The following is an 18928-nucleotide window of genomic DNA, read 5'->3' as shown; positions in this document are numbered from 1 at the left end:
AGCGCTGTCTAACTCTGGAAGCTGTCGATGGCCCAATCCAAATATATCTCCTACAAAGTAAAGATTCCAGCCCGGCAACTCCGCCTAACAATGCAAACGCGGCAACCTCTGTGGCCGCGAACCGGAGCCGACTCCCCCAGACGCCCTTTTTGTAAGATAGATACGAAAGAAGATCCCACGACCAAGCACGCTGATGATGATGATGGTGATGATGAAGATGGTGGTGGCGAGTATGCTCTCTACGTGCTCTGCACTTTCCTGTACGAGGGCGGCTTCATCGTCCTCCTGATGAGTTTCACCGCGTACGGCGGGATGAGCGATATGGCCGCGATGGCGAGAACGCGCCAGATGAACCCCCTGGGTCACGGTTAGTGGGTGGTGCATGCAAAGCAGAAGGGGGCTTCTCACAGTGTAATGATGAATTGGAGGTCAAAATAGTCGCCCAGGAACGGCACAGAGCCCACGAACACGACAAAGGTGCCGACGATGGAGATGATCATGACGGGATGCCACGTCGTGATTTCAATGGCAACCATGAGGAGCTCGTTGAGCACCAGCACGGTGTATGATACGGCCACCATCTTGGGCCCCTCGACTTCTGTGAGGATCTGCGAGAGCCCTTGGATGGTGCAGCCTTGATAGATTGAAACGGCAACCCAGACGAAGAAGGTCCGATAAGACAGTGACCGCCCGGAGGTGAGCTCCTTATACAGTTCGGGATAGAGGTTAGCCAGGTTCTCGTCTACGTCCTTGTCGAGGACAAGCGAGAGAACAGGGAACGCGGTGTACACGGTGGAGTATCCCACGAGAAGCCAGTTCTAGATAGTTGGTTGGTGGTCAGAGAGGGAAACAAAGGATCCGTAGGCTGGTTGTGAGAAACACACCTTGTAAAGACCTTCAGGCTCGAATTTGATGGCGATGCTGTACATGGTCTGGCAGACGGCAATGATCAGCCCGCGATGTATGACAAACTGGGCAAGCTTGGCGCTGCGCTTGTAGCTGTTTCGTCCGTGCCAGACCAGGAGTTTGGTCAAGTGGAAGAACTGCTCGATCGAGAAGTCGGCCGCCAAACTGGCCTGGCGACCCTCCTTGCCCACGATACCAACACCGACGTCCGCCGCCTGGATCATGGAGACATCGTTGCCGCCGTCACCGATGCAGCAGACGCGTTTCTTGGTGTACTCTTTGATCAGCTTCGCAATCTCCGCCTTCTGCGTCGGGGAGCACCGGCAAGCAACAACAGTCGGGAGCTGTACGGCAACGGACACGAACTCGATCCGGAAATGGGTCAGAAACAGAGCCAGACTCTCGCCGTCTATCAGAAGGCAGGAGTCCGTCTTGCCCCGGAGGAAGTCGAGGTGGTCCTGCGCATTGTCCTTCTTCTTAAGCTTGGATACGGTGTAGATGTACTGGCCGCGGGCGACCAGCTTGGAGCTCACGGCGACACAGCGTGCCGTCTCGACCTTGTCACCAGTCAACATCCAGATCTTGATGCCGGCATTCCTCAACAGCTCCAGCGATGGCTTGACGTCTTTCTGAAGCTTGTCCTCGACGCCGGTGACGCCGAGAAGTTCCAGATCGCGCTCGAGGTACTGAGCCACGACACGCTGCATGCCGGCGTCGCGGCCGGCGATGGCTAGCGAAGCTGCCTGGTAGCTTCCGGTGAACTCTTTGTACTGTTCGTACGATAGACGTTTGCGTCCGACCACGAGTGTGCGAAGACCCTCCCGAGCCATGTTGGATGTTTCCTCGTCGAGCCAGTCGTTCTCGGCGACTATGGGGCTCATGACCGTATCAGCACCCTTTTGGTAGAACCAAATCTCGCTATCGGCAAGATTCGGTGCTGTTGACTGAGCCTGCTCAAAGAACTGAACGACAATGCCCATGCGCTTTCCTTCGGACGTGAAAGGGAAGACGTCGAGGATGCGCACGCGGACAATCTCGCGGCCGTTTTCCGTTGACTCGAGGACCATGCTTGTACGGTCCCGATAGGCGAGGCGGAGGCCAACGGACTCGGTCCAACGGACGATGGCAATTTCGTCTGGAGAAGACGCCTGGTACGAGACCACGGTCTTTCCGTCTTCTTCCTCTGTCGTCGGCGTCACGTTGTGGCACAACGCCAGAGCAAGGACTACGTCTCGCACACGGGACCCGATCTCTCTTCTCGTACGGGTCGCTCCGACGTTGGTCGAGTTTGCGAACGTCGACGAAGGGGTGATCAACATCGTGTGCGACGAAGGGTCGGTGGTCGGTTGAATATGGAAGCCTTGCTTGACATACGACGTGACCTCGTCCATGGCCTCGTTGGCGTAGGAAACCGTGCCGACGTGGATTTTCTTCATCTCCATCTCGTTCTGTGTCAAGGTGCCAGTTTTGTCACTGAGCAGATACTCGATTCTGCCCAGGTCTTCGGGGATCGTGCTTGTTCGAACAACGGCCCCGGGAATACCAGGGTCGCGTTGGATGAACCAGGAGTACGCGCTCTTACCCATGTCGAGATTGACGCGCAGACTGATGGGTACAATGGTCGAGAAAAGGATCAAGAATCGCATGATCTTGATGTACCAGACGTTGCCCTCGGTGTTGCCGAAGCCCTCCAAGGCCACAAGAATGATAGAGAGTGCCAAGGTCAGGGCGCACAGAATCTTGGTCAAGGAGTTGATTTCGTACTCCAGGAGACCGGTCTTCGATCGCGAGGGAGCGGTCGACAGCGCCGATCTTGTCTGAGGTCCAGTGTACATGATGACTGCGAGCGTGGTGGCGTTGGAGGCGATGACGGTGTTCGCCCAAGCTGTGTTGTCTATCGACAAAGGGGCCGATGTTCCTTCGTCTCCGTCGAGTGCTCCCTGTTGATCTTGGGCGTCTCGTCTGCTGGGTAGTAGCTCGACTGTACCCAAGAACTCGTTCACCTTTCTATCCGGCTTACCTCCCGTGACACGGAGACGAACAAACTCTTCCGTGGGCAGGGTTTGCGATAAGGGCGATGCCAGCCGCAGCTTCCAGTCTGTTTCTCCATCCAGTTGGTCAGTTCTGATGAAAGTCTCGCCAGTTGCGCCGCCGCCGCTGTCGTTGCTCTCAACTTCTTTGCCCTTTGTTGGTAACTTTACGTTCTCGGGCTCTTCGTCCGTATTTACCAGCAACGATTCTTCCTCCGCGATTGTCTCCATGACGGGCGATGCATTTGTCGTCTCTGAGGTGATGCACTTCAGAATCACCACGTCGGCGGGGACTCTTTGCCCCTTGCTCAACTTGAGGACATCGCCAACCTTGAGGTCGCGCGACTTTCGGCCGACTTCGCGGACAAATGAGGACGGCTCTGCGACAGGCCCGTCTCCTTCGGCCCGCTCTTCTTCCTCTCGAATATCCGATAGTCTGTCTCGGTTGTTGACCGTGTTTTTGCCCTTTTTCCTCAGGGAATCCGACTTGAGCCTCTTGTGAGACCGCTGCCCAGAAACCATCCCCCGGCCAGGCTCTTCGAACACCAAGACTGTATACGCCTCCGCATTCGCCTCATTATCCCTCCTCCTCCTCTCGATATCGTCGTAAGCCTCCTTTCCCATGGTGATCACCAGCACAAAGGCCAGCGGTGCAACATATGTCGTGAGGTAGCCGATTCGTAGGGCAGGGATCGCCTGGGATAAAGCCACCAGCAAAAAGTACATGTTGAAGAAGAACGAGAATTCGTTGTATAGTGTGACGGGCAGGAAGGTGAGCGCCGTGTACTTGGCGTTGGATATGAGGTTCGGAGGGAATCTTGTCGCCTGCGATGACCCTACGGCAACGAGACGGGAGCTCGACGGGTCATCCTCGTCTTGGTCTTGCCCATCGTCCTTGGCGGCTTCCTGGGTGCCCGAATTGGACATAAAGCTAGGGAGTCGTAGGCTGGAAGTGAGGCGCTCGAACCTATCTCCGGCGAAGGAGCGGCGCCTGGGAGGCGAGCCGCCGGGGAGGAGAGGCGAATCGTCGTCCGAGCCTGCGCCTGGGTTTCCGTCCCTATACCGCGACGAAGAACCTCCGGGCTCGCCGAGAAGTGCTTGGGCATCCTCGCTGGCGTCGTCACGGTTCTGGCCGAGTTCGCCGTATCCCCTGGCCTTCTGCCCAGCGCGGCGTGAGCCCCCCATGCGAAGATTCCGCAGTGCTATACGTGGTGATCGGTGCTCGGTGGATTGGCGGTCGTGTCGGATGAGGCCAGAACTGCGTTCGGTGGTTGTGGTCGCAGGATCGAGCTCCTGGATGTCGAGATCGAGGTCTGAATCAGAATCATTCCCCGGGGAGCCTGGCGGATCCGCGGAACGGTATGAAGTTTGGGAAGGCATCCCGCCCACATTGGGAGGAGGGTGTGTATGCAAATCAACAAGTCTCTAGGCGGATGCCGTGGAGTGGGAAGTCGCGATAGAGTTCGGTCGCCTGTGCCTGTGCTACCTTTGATCAAGGAGCTGCATCGGATAGCGTCGGGGGGGGGGGGGGGGGGGGGGTCGAGTCGACGGACGGCGCAGACGCTCGGATGTGTGAGCTGGAACGTCCAGGCACAATGACGGTGCTGATATCCCGCAAGAAGATGTGTTGTGTATCTTCAAGAGATGTGGTGTTTTGGACAAGTAATGGGTTGTCGCAAGCAGTGCCGAGAGGCTTGGAGGCTTGGATGAGGTCGCCTGGAACGGCTGAACGGATACAATTAGGTGGACGTGCTACGGTACCTATCCGTTCAGGGGAGGTACGGGGAGGCGCTTTATGTGACGGAGGCAGCCGCGTGGCCTCTGAGCATGCTGTAAATTCGCCTGCCTGAACATGTCAGCGGGTACACTTTGGACGTGGCGATCAGCTGTGCGGCAGCTAGCGGGGAGCTTGCCAAGCTTCCTCAGGTAAGGTAGTAAGGTAAGTACCTAGGCTGCTGGCGGCTCTCTATCACTCAACGTCCTACAGCACTGCGACCATAAATTATCACATCAGATTGGTTACCAGGTAGGTAGGTACCTAGCTACACAACAGAGGAGAGTGTATCAATGATTCCCTATTCTAGAACCCTCCATATACACACACACACACACACACACACACACACGCGCGCGCAACAAGCTATCTACATAGTTTCAGTACGATTTCAAAAATTGAGTCGTTTCGTGCAGTTTCATCTACATAACCATGTCGTGTGATAAAGTAACAACATGTCGGTCCCAAGCGATATCCAGTGAAGCATTCTGTCTGCTTCGATACCCGGAGGATCCTCGGGTCTCCGGTGCAGCCGAAAGGCCGTGCACGGTGTGACCTTGGTGGGTACCCTTCTGGACACGGAATGACGGAATCAGTCTCTGACTTCTCTGACTGGATAGGCCATTCCAGCCCAGGACGCCGCCCCAACGACAGACAGACTCATAGATTTTAGGGGAGACCCATGCTAAAACAGGCTGCAAACTTGCAGATGACGGGATGTACCTAGGGCCTTCGGTTGCTAGGAGAGATACATGCCACTTGCATCGCGCCACGCCATACCCTTATCGTACCTGCCAGCTTGCAGTTACAGTTGCACCTCGAGTCCTTGGTGTCTTCAAAGTTCGGGCCACCTCATATTCCATCGGCTTTGGCTCATTAGACTTTCCTCCCCCGACCAGCAAAAAAAAAGACCACCTTCACGTCTGACCTTCGCATTCGACCCACTAACTCCTCATCTTCAGTTCAGCATGGAGCTTGTCGTTGTGTATTCTATCTAGACCTCTGTTTCTCTTGTATATGTATGTTTATTAACCTGATATGGATGGTCCTTTGCATTTCCTACCTGGGTTACGTCGATGTCGCGTCGAGTCGACGCCAGATCCCCTGGACTCGCTCATCCTTGGTCTTTTGCTGACAATCCCGACGTAGCTGTTTCCCGAGTCTTTGACCTCGTCACATCGCAAAACTGCATGAACCGACCTAATTAGCCGACACACCATGTCCTCTGAGACCGCGAACGCCTCGTGGCATCCGGCTTTCATGCCCAACGATGCCGGTGGCGATGCAACCTCGCGCGCAAACCTCGACGCCTCACAACCCCCAGCCCTCGCCCCAACTCAAGTCGCCCAAGATGCCGAGCCTTTAATGCCAACGCAACAAGTGAACCAGCTGGAGGAAGAGCCAGGACAAGAGACTAGCCCCTGGCTCGCAGAGGCCCCCGAGGAAGATGCCACTGACGATTGGCCTGTCTTTGACCGAGAGGTGATAGACGTCCCAGTCGAATCCGACGCGGCCACCGAGGAAGTTGCCGATATGAACGCAACCGCGGAGCCTGGGCCGGCATCTCCATCCCCTCTTCCTCAGGCGTCAGAGGGGGCTGCCCCGGAGCCACGTACTGTCGCCGAGGGATCCAAGCCAGCTGCACCTGTGCTGGGTCACACCAGCAACAACTCATTCACCAGGACCGTTTCCCACGAGTTTAACTGGGATGATGACCACGACGCCGAATGGACTCTTCCTCGAACCGATACAGATCCTTTCAAGTTCATGCCGCCTAGTGACAGAACCAATTCGTTCCCACCTGTGCCGCCTGTTTCCGGAGCATCCACTACTGCCCCAGTCCCTGGCACGGAGCAGCCCCTTCCGTCCAACCAAGCCGAGGATCTAATCAATGAGATTGAGAGCGCGCCCGAACATTTCGATACTGGCGCCCGCGAAGAGATGAATCATGATGCGACCGGATTTGATGGTGGATTCGGCGACGATGAACCCCGCGACGATGAACAACACTACGTTGGTCGCGACGCGACTTTCACCGAAGAAGAGAATCTTGGTTCGCGGTACGAAGAAGGAGTTCCGTTGATTCCCCACGCGGAAACAAACGGGGGGGGCTCGCAACCCTCGCAGATCCTGGCTGGCTTCGAGGAGGAGGCAACCGGCGACGATGATTTCTTCAGTCAGGTCCAGAGCTCCGGCAATGACGACTTCCCAGACTTTGCCGGGAACCAGCCATTGGAGCGCAAGTCTACGATCCAAGTCATGGGTGACATGGACACAACTACACTGTCCAAAGTCGATACGTTAATGGAGATGCTTGAAGAGGACGAGGACGAGGCCGAGGACGTCAACGAGAATAAGGACGAGAAGAAGAACAATGACGACGAGAATGATGCGGCGGCCGAGACCCAGCCAACGGACGCTTCGGATGGTCTGGAGGCTAATCCAGAGTTTGCACAGCTTGAGGATACAGAAGCAAAGCCAACGGATGATCTCGCCGCCAAGTGGGAAGAAGCTTTCGCGGACGATGATGGTGAGGACTTTCTGCTCGACGACACAAACGACGAGTCCAAGCCAGTAGATCCCTCTGCATTCTTTGGAAGCGACGACGAAGGCTTTCTTGAGGACGACGATGAACCTCAACCTCCTCATCCTCTCCCCGCGGCGCCCTCTCAGGTCCAGCCCGCCAGCCAGCATGGGCGATACACGCCTGCTGCCGTACCTCAGCAAGCTGCCTCGTCTCCTTACGCTCCAATCACGCAGGCGGTATCATCTCCATACCAACCCCAAGCGCCAGCAACACCATTTGTGCCTGCGGCTCCATACGGCGCTCAGCGCACACAGTCGGCTGCTCTTCACGCCGTCCAACAGACGCGTCCTGAGCCTCCAAAAGCACAGAGTTTCGCGGCCCAATCCAAAGGCGGCTACACATCTCCGTATGATCTTCCTATGGAAGTGGTTGTTCCAAAGAAAAGGGCCAGCATGCAGCAGCTCCCTCGAAGCTCTTCGACTGGGCCGGCACTAGCTCCTCCAAGAAGCTCCAGCATGAAGGCTCATACACCCCCGCCCCCGCCAGGACCTGCTCTTTCTAGTACCCCGCCCGCAAGGTCGAGCCAATCTGTACAGCCTCCTCCGGCAGGAAATCAAGGGGCTCCTACTCTCCGAAACAAGGACAGCTTCTTCGAGGAGCTGCCTGTGGCTTCCAAACCTCGGTCTGCTTCGCGACAGAGCTATCGTGTTTCCTCGCCTTCTCTGGCTGGCCCTCCCGAGCCTCTCCAGCCCTCAACGCAGGCTCAACTTGCTCCGTCGCCTTTGTCGCCGCCCATGCTCTCGCCGCCCGGTATGTCCCGCTCGGCATCCGGGGGTATTCCGAACTTGGTGCCTGGCGAGCGCGTCAACCCCTATGCCCCTCAATCGGCACAGCAGCAAGTCCCTGGCATTCCGAGCAACGCCAGGTACTCGCCTGCCCCTCCATCAGCGCCGACGACCAATGGAGTTAGTCGTCCGACCTCTTCAAGCAGATACTCGCCAGCGCCGACAGGGGCAAGACCTCCCGTGCCCGCTTTCCACTCAGCTACTGCGTCTCCCACTGTTTTGCCGCACTTGCCCAGGACATCCAGCCCCCTGGCTCACTTTGAGGTCTCGCGCGAGGCGCCGGCAAACAATGGCGACCATGCGCAACCCGATCGTAGGTCGAGCTACAGTCTTGAACCTCGCCGAGTGCCATCGCTCCCGACGACGCGCGAGGTCGAGGAAGAGGACGAGTCGAAGTCTTCGCAGCCAAGTCAATCTGCCAATGGCGTCCCTGCGGAATCCCGCTACAGCCCCGCGCCACCGGCGGCAGCAAGGCAAACGCCCCCGCCGTCCTATGCCCCTCCTATGAGCTCGACTTTGTCTCCTCCCAAGAGGTCAACCTCTGGCTACCTACCGCAAGCCGCCCTCCACGATTCGCCGCCAGACAACAGGTTTGCACCACCCCAAAGGTCCTACACGCAGTCGCCGGTATCCTCCCATGAGGCGCGCCCGTCGTCTCAACCCGTCCCTCGGCCAGCTTCAGTCCAAAGCCCAACATCGCCTCGCGCAGCGCGAGCGTTTCAGTCGGCGCAGGCTTCGGTGCCCCGCCCTCGGGGATCGTCTCAGAGTCTGAACTTGGTTGCGCCGACCGATGGCCGCGAAAACGACCCCCTCCAACGATGGAAAGGCGCACCGATCATCTCGTGGGGTGTTGGCGGAACCATCATCACCTCGTTCCCCAAGAATGTGCCGCGTTACAGCATGGGCTCAACAGCCCCGATGATCATCCGCAGCCCGGGAGAAGTCCACGTGAAACATGTCAAGGACATCCAGCCGCTCGAAGAGAGACTGGCAAAGTTCCCCGGACCTCTGCGTGGCAAGTCGAAGAAAAAGGAAACAGTGGCCTGGCTGACTGCGGGCATAGAAACTCTTGAGAAAGAGCTGCCTGATGTTTCCTTCCAAACCCATTTGTCGCACGAGCACAAGCGTACCATTGAGAGGGTCCTACTGTGGAAAATCCTCAGAGTCTTTGTCGAACACGATGGTGTCTTGGAAGGCAATGCCGCGGTTGACAAGGCCGTCAGAGATGTGCTGGCTCCTGGCCTCGGCACTGATGAGGCGGAAGGCGCAACGACAACAGGCTACGGTGCTGGTGTCAGCGGCGTCGATGCACTCCAAGAATCTTCCTCGACTCAGATGAAGGCTGATGCCGTGGATTCATCCGTGATGAATCAAATTCGAAAACACTTGCTGGTTGGTGACCGCGAAAAGGCGGTTTGGGTTGCAGCCGACAAACGACTCTGGGGACACGCCATGTTGATCTCCAACACTGTGTCCCAGGATCTGTACAAACAAGTGGCACAGGAATTTGTCAGGAAAGAGGTCAACTATACTGGACACAACAACGAGTCCGTCGCTGCGCTGTATAAGGTGCTCTCTGGGAACCATGACGACTGCGTCGATGAACTGGTGCCCGCTCACGCCCGCGCTGGTTTCCAGCTCGTCAACACAACCTCGTCTACCGGGCCGACGAAGGATGCAACCGAAGGACTCGACAAATGGCGCGAGACCCTGGGATTGGTCCTGAGCAACAGAAGCCACGAGGATGTTCGTGCGCTGAATGCCCTGGGCAGTTTGTTGTCCTCGTACGGACGAGCCGAAGCTGCGCATATCTGCTTCCTCTTTGCTAGGAAAACCACCGTTTTTGGAGGTCTGGACGATGCAGCCTCCAACTTCGTGCTTGTCGGAGCGGATCACAAGACTCAGGGTGAACAGTTCGCAAAGGAAACCGAGGCTCTGCTGTTGAGCGAAGTTTACGAGTATGGGCTGTCACTGGCGGGTGGCTCAACTTTGTCCGCCGGCGTGCCGCACTTGGCCGCATACAAGCTCCAGCATGCCATGACACTGGCCGAGTACGGCCTCCGTGACAAAGCGTTGCAGTACTGCGAGGCGCTTGCCACGTCCATCAACGCCCAGACCAAAAGATCGCCCTACCATCATCCGATCCTGGAGACAGCTGTAGAGAATCTCAGGGCGAGACTCAAGCAGGCGCCCAAGGAAGAATCATCATCTTGGATCACTAAACCAAGCATGAACAAAGTCTCAGATACAGTCTGGAGCCGCTTCAATAAGTTTGTTGCTGGCGACGAGAATGATGGCTCTGCCGCAGGGGCATCAGCGGAGGGCGGCGTGGAATCCGGACCGTTTGCTCGGTTGGCAGGAGGCACGCCGACCATCAGTCGATCGCCATCTGTGTCGAACTTTGAACCCATCTACGGAGCCGGTGCCCCAAGTTTCCCTGTCGGCTCCCCTCCTGCTGCGGTTCCGCTACCAGTGACAAGGGCCGCGTCCCGATATGCGCCTGCCGCATCTCAAACGCCGGCGCTTTCCAGCTCTTATGAGCCCGGCTCCGGATACACACCGGGCCCAGCCTCAGTCGGACGTTCATCCAATGAGTACTCCCGCAGTGCGTATGAACCTCGAACGTCGATGGATTCACAGCCTGGCCACACGAACGGCGGATACATCCCTCAAACACCGGCAGCCCCGTCGCAGAATTACACGCCACTTGGCTACGGTAACGGCCAAGATACTACTGCTTCCGCTCAGATACAACCGGGCGCATCTACCATGTCCCCCACCCTACAGTCGCCGACAAAGTCGAAGTACCAGGGATATGAGCCCTATGGCGCAAGCCATACCCCTGCTGTCGCGGCAGATGAATCCCGTTCCCAAGAGCCGACAGAGAACAATCAGCAGCCAAACCCGGCTAGCTCAGGCTACCAGCCGCCTTCATACGGATATGAGCCGCCGTCCTTGACACCCAATGACGAGACAGAGACACACGCTGGGGAGTCCGGTGGCGCTGGCGGCTACGAGCCCCCCACTTATCAGCCCTACGGCTACGAGCCACCCTCGTACAACCCCGAACCTGGCAATGACGACGAAGCCACGGAGCACAAGCCAAAGCCAAAAAGCTTCATGGACGACGATGACGATGATGATATTCCCGCTCTCAAGGCGCTCAAATCCCAGGACAAGAGTAAATCGGACAAGGACAAGGAGAATGAGGAAATGTTTAAGAAGGCGGCGGAGGAAGACGGTAAGCATCAAGAACGTACAACGGAGGCGGCAGGTTCGCTAACACTAGATACAGCCAAGCGAGCAGCAGCAGCTCAGCAACAGCAAAAGAAGGGATGGGGCTTCACCAGCTGGTTCGGCGGCAAGAAGGAAGCCAGCCCCGACCCTCAGCAGGGCAACAAACCTGTCAAGGCCAACCTTGGTGAATCTAGCAGCTTTGTGTACGACCCCGACCTGAAGCGCTGGGTAAACAAGAAGGGGGGTGCGGATGCCACCCCGGCAAAGACGGCGACGCCGCCGCCGCCGAAGGGGGCCCCGAGATCCAACGCGGGAACGCCGCCGCCACCTCGCACCATGACACCGCCGATGGGCCGGGCAAGCGCGCCACCCGGAGGCCCGCCGGGGCCGGCACTAGGCAAAGCGTCATCCCAGGAGAGCCTCAGTGTGCCTCCGGGAGCGTCGCGGCCGTCCAGCTTGATACGATCAGTGTCGAGCACAAGCACTGGTGGGCCTCTCGCCGGACCCCCGAGCCGGCCAGCAACAAGTATGAGCAATGCCAGCAGCATCGATGACTTGATCAGTGCGGCAGGCCCGCGCAAGCCGGGAGCCAAGAAAGCGAAGAAGGGCGGCCGATACGTCGATGTCATGGCCAAGTAGGCGACTACATGAGAGAATTGCGATTTCCAAATGCACAAGCGAGCGTGGCTAAGCTGGTGGAACGAACCAGCAGCAGATGTTGTAACATAGATCTTCCAAGTAAAAGCATTGTAATAGTTGATTGGCGCCTTTGATGCGGAATGGGAATGATTAGCCATATTGTATTTTTCTTCTTCTTCTGCGGTTGCATAACGGAGAGAGTATTTCCATCTTCAAATGTTGGCTGTTTTGCCTGAAGTACGCTGTGATGGCGCAGTTCATGACTTGGCCTGTGGGGTTGACACGATGTCGCCGCAAGGAATCCAAGATCGTATTGTCGTTGACGGTCAAAATATGACACCTTCAGAATGTCTCTCCCGGGTTGCTTGACAGTTTTCTTTCACGGTGCTTTAGGGGGGATTGCCCTGGGTGAAACGACGACATCCGACATTTTTGTCACCCGCAAAGACCAACTGGTTCAAACAAGAACTAGAGAATGAGAGATGCAGGGTCCAGTACCGGTGGGGGGTGGCGATAACGTTAACCAGCCTCTTATCAGTGGACTATGTGATTGGTCCAATTCAGGGCAACGTCGCCGGGTTCGGTGGGTAATCGATGGGATGTGCACGCAATGCGGCAGCCTTGAAGTGGCCAGGCGCCCAACACTTCCCAACCGGACGCGTTTTAGGGGACAAGGAGGCTAAAACGGCCCTCGGCTCCCCGCGGATGGCTGCACCGTGACGCCGAAAGAGCGGCGTGACATTCTGGAGCGATTCCCCTGACGGCGTCAAAGACCTCGCGGTTTCCGATTCCTCACTCCCCAGTCAGGTAGCTAGCTGAACATCACAGTGTCTGCCCGCTTCACCTCGGCCTCACCATTTACCTCGCTCCTGTTTTCTGCGTGTATCTTTTGTTCTTCGTCTGCCTTGGATCTATTGTTTTTGCCTGAACGAAACGTTGGGTCGCGTTTCAGCCCTTTTACCCTTCTCCATCAACAGCAACTGACCGACCTCGAGGTGCATCGCCACCACCTCATTGAATACCTACCTTACGTACCTTTGCTGCCGTACCTCCGACCCTTCCACGACCCACCACGTACACCTCGCCCTCTCCGCCTGACATCGGTATTGTCGTCACCCTCACGGCTGCCTTGGACCTATAAGAGCCACTCGTGCCTCATTCCTTGCGTCTGGTTTAGCAGGAATCCTCGACACTGGACTTTGCCCGACAATGAACGCATGCGCATCGTAACCCTACCGAGAAATACCCCCCAACGATGGACTACTCACGGCTGAAAGCTGCTGCTATGCAGGGCGGCGAAGATGAAGAAGCCGTCACTGTCGATACCCGTGCCTTGATCGACAAGGTCCTTGCCAGATACTCGGGTGAATGGACAACACTGCGAGAGTTGATTCAAAACGCCGCCGACGCCCAAGCAACGACCGTCAAGGTCAAGTGGGAGACGCTCCCTTCAACTTCAGTCGCGCTCCCCGCCACCACGAACCGCTCCGAACTCCTCAAGCATGTCATTGCAAACCACACACTCCGCCGCCTGGTCGTGGCGAACGATGGCCAGCCTTTCACCAAGACGGATTGGGGAAGATTGAAGAGGATTGCAGAGGGAAACCCTGATGAAACAAAAATTGGTGCGTTTGGCGTTGGGTTCTACAGTGTCTTCGCCGACTGCGAGGAGCCGTTCGTGAGCTCCGGCAACGAGGCCATGGCTTTCTACTGGAAAGGGAACGCCCTATTCACCAAAAAGTCCACCCTGCCTGAGGACCAGACCAGCTCCGATACCACATTTGTCCTCGACTACCGCAACTCCACCACGCCTCTACCGAACCTCCTGTCCGTTAGCCAGTTCCTCGCCACGAGCTTGACTTTTGTTGCTCTGCAGCATGTCGAGTTTTGGATAGACGATTACAAGATTCTGGATCTTCACAAGAAGACGTCGCCCAGCCTCGATGTGCCCATTCCGAGAGACGTCGAAACACGGACGAGAGAGGGCCTGATGAAGGTCAACTCTGTCGAGCGGACCAGCACGCAGATCGACGCAGCCGTCATGATCGCCGCTGGCTGGAAGCCGAAAGCCACGACAACGTCCAAATCCGACCAGTACGGTCTCGGGGCCGAAGTCCCATCGTTACGGAGCTTCTTCTCGAGACTGACATCCACCGCTTCACAAATTACTGCCAAGAGAGAGGAAACAGCGGCCCAGGAAGAGATCAGCGAGGATGTCACCAAAATCTCCACGTCGACCATTTTCCTCCGGGTCACAACCGCCTGGGTCAAGACCAGCGTGTCGACATCCTTCGCCACTGAGTTGGAGCGTGCAACCAAGAAACCACCACCAAAGACAACGAAGCTGGCCATTCTCACATCCTCTTATGACGAAACCATGGCTTCGGAGAGCTCACGCTCCGACACCGTCTCCAAGTCTGTGGATATCTTCGCTTCGGTGCTGCCCAGCAAGAAGCCAGGCGGCCGCATCTTCATCGGGTTTCCCACGACTCAGACAACCGGTGCTGGTATGCACATCTCCGCGCAGTCCGTCATCCCCACGGTCGAGCGTGAGGCGATCGACCTCAATGCACGATGGGTTAGGACATGGAACGTCGAGATGCTCCGAGCGGCTGGCATCATGACAAGACTTGCGTTCATCAACGAGATGGGGGACCTAGACTCCAAGATTAGGAAGTTGGTTGGAGCCGGGACCAAGATCCCGGCGGAGGACCTTGCCAAACTGTTGCCCGAAGCACTTCACATTCTCAAGACGTTTTCTTTCACTGATTCCACACCAAGCGGTCAGGTTTCCCAGATTATCGAGGAAGCGTTCTGGACGGCTTTCAAAAAGGCATCCATCGAGGTCTTTTCGTCCCGGGGTGTTCTGTCCAGCACCAAGGTGCGACTTGGGTCCGACGAGCTAAGCAAGTTTGTCGACACCATTCCTGTTGTGCCTCGAGAGCTCATGGAAAACTCTTTCGTGAGGAAGCTGATGGACTTTGGCCTCATCAGCCCCATCACTGTGGACGACGTTCGGACAGAGCTGGAAACCAAGGCCATGAACAAGGAGCAACTCATCAACTTCATCACGTGGGCTGGAAAGAAGGCCCTCAGCGGAGAGCTGGATCCTCCCAGCAAAGCTCGCCTCCTCGATGTCGCTGTCGCGACCGTCAGCGAGGATGGTAGGGACCAAGGCGATATCATTGCGCTCGGCTCCATCACGAACTACCAAGCAGCCAACAAGATTCCAGCGAATCTGCCCATCCCGCCGAGCACTATCCCTATGGCATACACCAGCAGCTGTTCGGCTCTCGAGTTACAGGCTCTCGGCTGGGAGGCTCTTGAGATCGTGCCTTGGCTGCGGTACTTGCTTGAGTTCGGTTCCAGCAGACCCGACGAACAGAACCTGAAAAAGTCTCCCAAGTTCGCAGTTCAGGTTCTGACGGTGCTGTCCAAGAATTGGGACAACATCAGCCAAAGTTCCAAGGGGACGGTTGTTACCCTTCTTCAGGCCCACGCCGTCATGCCGACAAAGACTGGTATGAAGAAGCCGACCGACTCCTTCTTCCCCACGGTCAAGCTCTTCGACGACCTGCCCACTATCCAGGGCTGCCAGGGCTTGAGGGATAAGTTTCTTTCAGCCATCGGGGTGCGCAAGACCGTCGACCTTGACACCATCTTCTCTCGGCTTCTGAGCCCTTCGGCCGAGGGCGGTGCCCAGAGATGGAGCCACATGGAGCTCATCAAGTACCTTGCCTCTGTCAAAGACGACATCCCGGCTTCCGATATGAAGAAGCTCATGGAAACCCGTTTCTGTCCCGCGGAAGCCGGGCCAAAAGCCGCCGAGCCCACCAAAGGCACCACCGAGCTGTACAAGGTTTCGGAGTTGTTCGAGCCCCAGGACACACTGAGAGCTCTCAAGCTGCCTGTCTTGCAATGGCCTGGGCCGCCTGGGAGTTACAGGCCAAACAGCCACGAGGGCCGTTTCCTGTCGACCTTGGGGTTGCGGCCATACCCTTCCGTCACGGAGATGGTCAACATGATGTCTTCCAAGGATGCGGAACTGAGAGCATCCGCAATGACCTACTTCATCACAAACCATCACCTCAATGGCTACGGGGCATTCAACCTCGCCGATAGTCGCAAGGCTTTCTTGCCTCTCCAAAACGACACCCGGCTGGTCATGCCCTCAGCTTGTTTCACGAACGAACGCGCCGCCGTTCTGGGCTTCGATGTCCTTAAGAGGGATTTTCATGTTCATGCTAACAAATTTGGCGTGGCGAGAGACCCGCCCATCGCTGAGTGTGTCTCCCGCTTGCTGGCCAAGCCGCCTCAGGATCGACAGGCGGCGATTACTCTCTTTGAGTACTTTGCCATGCGCATCGGTGATCTCGGCGAAGGCAGCTTATCCCACCTGCGAGATGCACCCATCGTCCCCGTGACAAGAAAATCTCCTGGTGGCAGCTCAACCAGCGAGAAGACTGATTCCTACACCATCCACATCAGCCCCAGGCGGTCCTACTTGGGCACGTCTGCGACATACGGCGACATCTTCGACTTTGTCGACTTCGGGGCAAACGCCAATACTTTCCTTTTCAAGTGCGGCGCCAAGAACGAGCCTACTAAAACGGAGATCGCACACCTTGCTTGCAGCGAGCCTGCTCGCCTTCTCAACATACTTCAGAGCCCGGATAAGTACCTCGCTCTGCTGAAGTCATTGGCTGAGAACATGTCGACTCTGAAGCGAGACAAGGACTTGATCAAGAAGATGAAGTCGTCTCCTTTCCTGCTTGCCGCCAAGGAAATTGCACCGCCGCCATCCAAGGATAAGCTCGTTGACGTCGATGACGACGATGCGCCTATTAAGCAGTACCAGCTTGCCGCGGCTAATCGCATTGTCATTCTGGACGATATTATCAGCTACCGCTTGTTCAAGGACTACTTGATGACCGCGCCTGAAGAGGAAGTTCTCGAGGAATTCTACCGCCAACTCGGCGCCTCGACACTGAGCTCGCTCGTGGGAGAAGAGGTGAGGATCGGTCCCCACGTTAACAACCAGGACCGGGCAGCCGCACTGCGAAAGCACGTCCTTGAGCGCTCCAAGATTTTCCTCCACGAATACTCGAATTACCGACGGGACTACATCAAGCGCGATTACAAGTGGCTGGAGAAGAGCCTGCAAGTCGAGCTCGTTCGCTCCGTCGCACTCCGTCGTTCGCTCCAGGGTCATGGTCACTCGCATACGGAGAAGAGATCCGCCGCCAGCGCCCAGTCGGGGTCGAGCTGGATCCTGTATGTCGTAGCGGAGGGACAGCCTGATATGTACCAGGTCGGCCAGGCCATATGCCAGCTCCTCCTGTCGCGGCCGAACCAGCAGGCTTACCTCTTTTTCGAGCCCTTCCTTACCCTCGACCTTTACGGCTTGCGAGCCCGAGGTTATAACGTCGACCGTATTCTGCGAGCCAAGGCCGCCGAGGCGCGATTTGCCGAGGAGGAGCGTCGGAAGGCGCTGGAAGCCGAGCAGATGCGGATTCAGGAGAAGCAGCAAGAATGGGGCCAGCAAGCCAAGGCTGCCGAGGCCGCCAGGCAGTCGACCAGAACTCCCGAGCCCATCATGCCGGGTTCCTTCACGAACGACAGCCCGGATGACTCGCACAAGCTGCCTCCTCCGCAGCAGTCATGGAAGGGCAAGGGCCTGTTCTCAAATCTCTCGCGCCGTTTTGGGCTCGACACCTCGGGGAACGACGAGGCGGAAGACCAGCTCCAGAAGTTCATGGACAAGCCACCCCAGAGCCAGCCGCAAGGCGTTGGGAACCAACCCGGCAGCAATACGCAGAAGCCCAAGGACGATGGCCGCGTGACGAACCCGGCGACCGTCGAACAAAACTTGTTGAACGCCATTAACTCTACCAGAGCGCATGACTCTGACAGCGTGTTCTCGCCACCGAGCGTGAACGAGGTCAAGGAACAGGCCACGTACTGTGACAGCACTCCAGCGCAAAATATTGTTTTCGCGGCTGAGGCGTCCAACGGAATGAAGGTCTTCGTCTCCAGGACCTTATCGATGGAGCCGGACCTGTTCCTCTCGATCTACCACGGTTCCATCAACGCCTTTGCCTCTCTGCTCACCGACGTTGCCAGCGTTTACTCGCTCTCTCCGCGGGTTCTTCACATCTTCTACGACGAGTCTGGCTCAACCATTGCATTCAACAGCAGCGGCAGTATCTTCTGCAATCTGCGCTTCTTCCTTCAGTTGCATGCAAATAAGTCGAACGGAAAGCAGTCCGGCGAGGCAAAGGCCGAGGCGGGCGTGTGGTGGTGGGTTGTTCTAGCTCACGAGCTGGCGCACAATCTGGTCCAGCCTCACAACTCAGACCACAGCTACTACACGTAAGTCATATATCTTTTCGGCTGCCTGGGCACATGCTGACGCTTCACAGGGAATCCTTCATCCAGCAGTACTTTGCCAAGATGGTTGTCAAGGCGACACAGTGGACTCAGCAGGCCGCTTCTGCTCCTCCCGCCGCCCTCCCGCCGGCGCCCTTGCAGCCGCCCCCATCTTACCAAGAGAGCAATAGACAGGCGCCGGGTAACCCGAGACACACCTTGTTTGATTAGAATTCGTCTAGACGACGTAAGGCGCGGTCACCAGTCCGGCATCGCCTTCAGCGTTGGGTTTTCAAGACATAGACACATGCCCCTTTTGCGTTCCTCGGCGTTGCCCATCTTGTGTATTGTAGCATTTGTTGGAGTTTGGTAGCACAGTGAGAAATGAATATTGTATCTGATTATGCACGAGACGTCGTTCTAACAAGCGCTCATTGGTCGGTACATACGCGGTGTATCAGATGGCTTCATGTTTATCACACCCTCCTCCCCTCACGATGTGGTGCTGCGCCTCTCAGTCCAGGGTGATGGTCTCTTCTGCATGCTAATCCTGAAGTCCGCCCGCCAACGGGCCCTGCTTCCCAGATTGTTCTGTCCTGTG

The 18928-nt window shown here is 56.9% G+C and overlaps 3 protein-coding genes across 3 annotated transcripts; 2 read left to right on the top strand and 1 right to left on the bottom strand.

Annotated features, from left to right (window-relative positions):
- Nucleotides 1-239: 239 nt before the first annotated feature.
- CH63R_04193 (Phospholipid-transporting ATPase) lies at nt 240-4316 on the bottom strand (the record flags this gene model as incomplete). The annotated part of the gene is made up of 3 exons (XM_018299168.1): nt 240-357; nt 409-818; nt 885-4316. The coding sequence occupies 3 exons, from the start codon at nt 4314-4316 to the stop codon at nt 240-242; spliced, it is 3960 nt and encodes a 1319-aa protein (XP_018160414.1).
- A 1612-nt stretch (nt 4317-5928) lies between these two features.
- CH63R_04192 (COPII coat assembly protein SEC16) lies at nt 5929-11958 on the top strand (the record flags this gene model as incomplete). Its single annotated transcript, XM_018299167.1, has 1 exon — nt 5929-11958. One exon carries the CDS (start codon nt 5929-5931, stop codon nt 11956-11958), a length of 6030 nt encoding a protein of 2009 aa, XP_018160413.1.
- Nucleotides 11959-13213: 1255 nt separating this feature from the next.
- CH63R_04191 (HATPase domain-containing protein) lies at nt 13214-18558 on the top strand (the record flags this gene model as incomplete). The annotated part of the gene is made up of 2 exons (XM_018299166.1): nt 13214-18330; nt 18381-18558. The coding sequence occupies 2 exons, from the start codon at nt 13214-13216 to the stop codon at nt 18556-18558; spliced, it is 5295 nt and encodes a 1764-aa protein (XP_018160412.1).
- Nucleotides 18559-18928: the final 370 nt, after the last annotated feature.

Source organism: Colletotrichum higginsianum, chromosome 3 (assembly GCF_001672515.1).
Source record: "Colletotrichum higginsianum IMI 349063 chromosome 3, whole genome shotgun sequence".
Classification (NCBI taxonomy): Eukaryota; Fungi; Ascomycota; class Sordariomycetes; order Glomerellales; family Glomerellaceae; genus Colletotrichum; species Colletotrichum higginsianum.
Note: the sequence above shows the minus strand (reverse complement) of the source record. Positions and strands in the feature narration are given on the sequence as shown.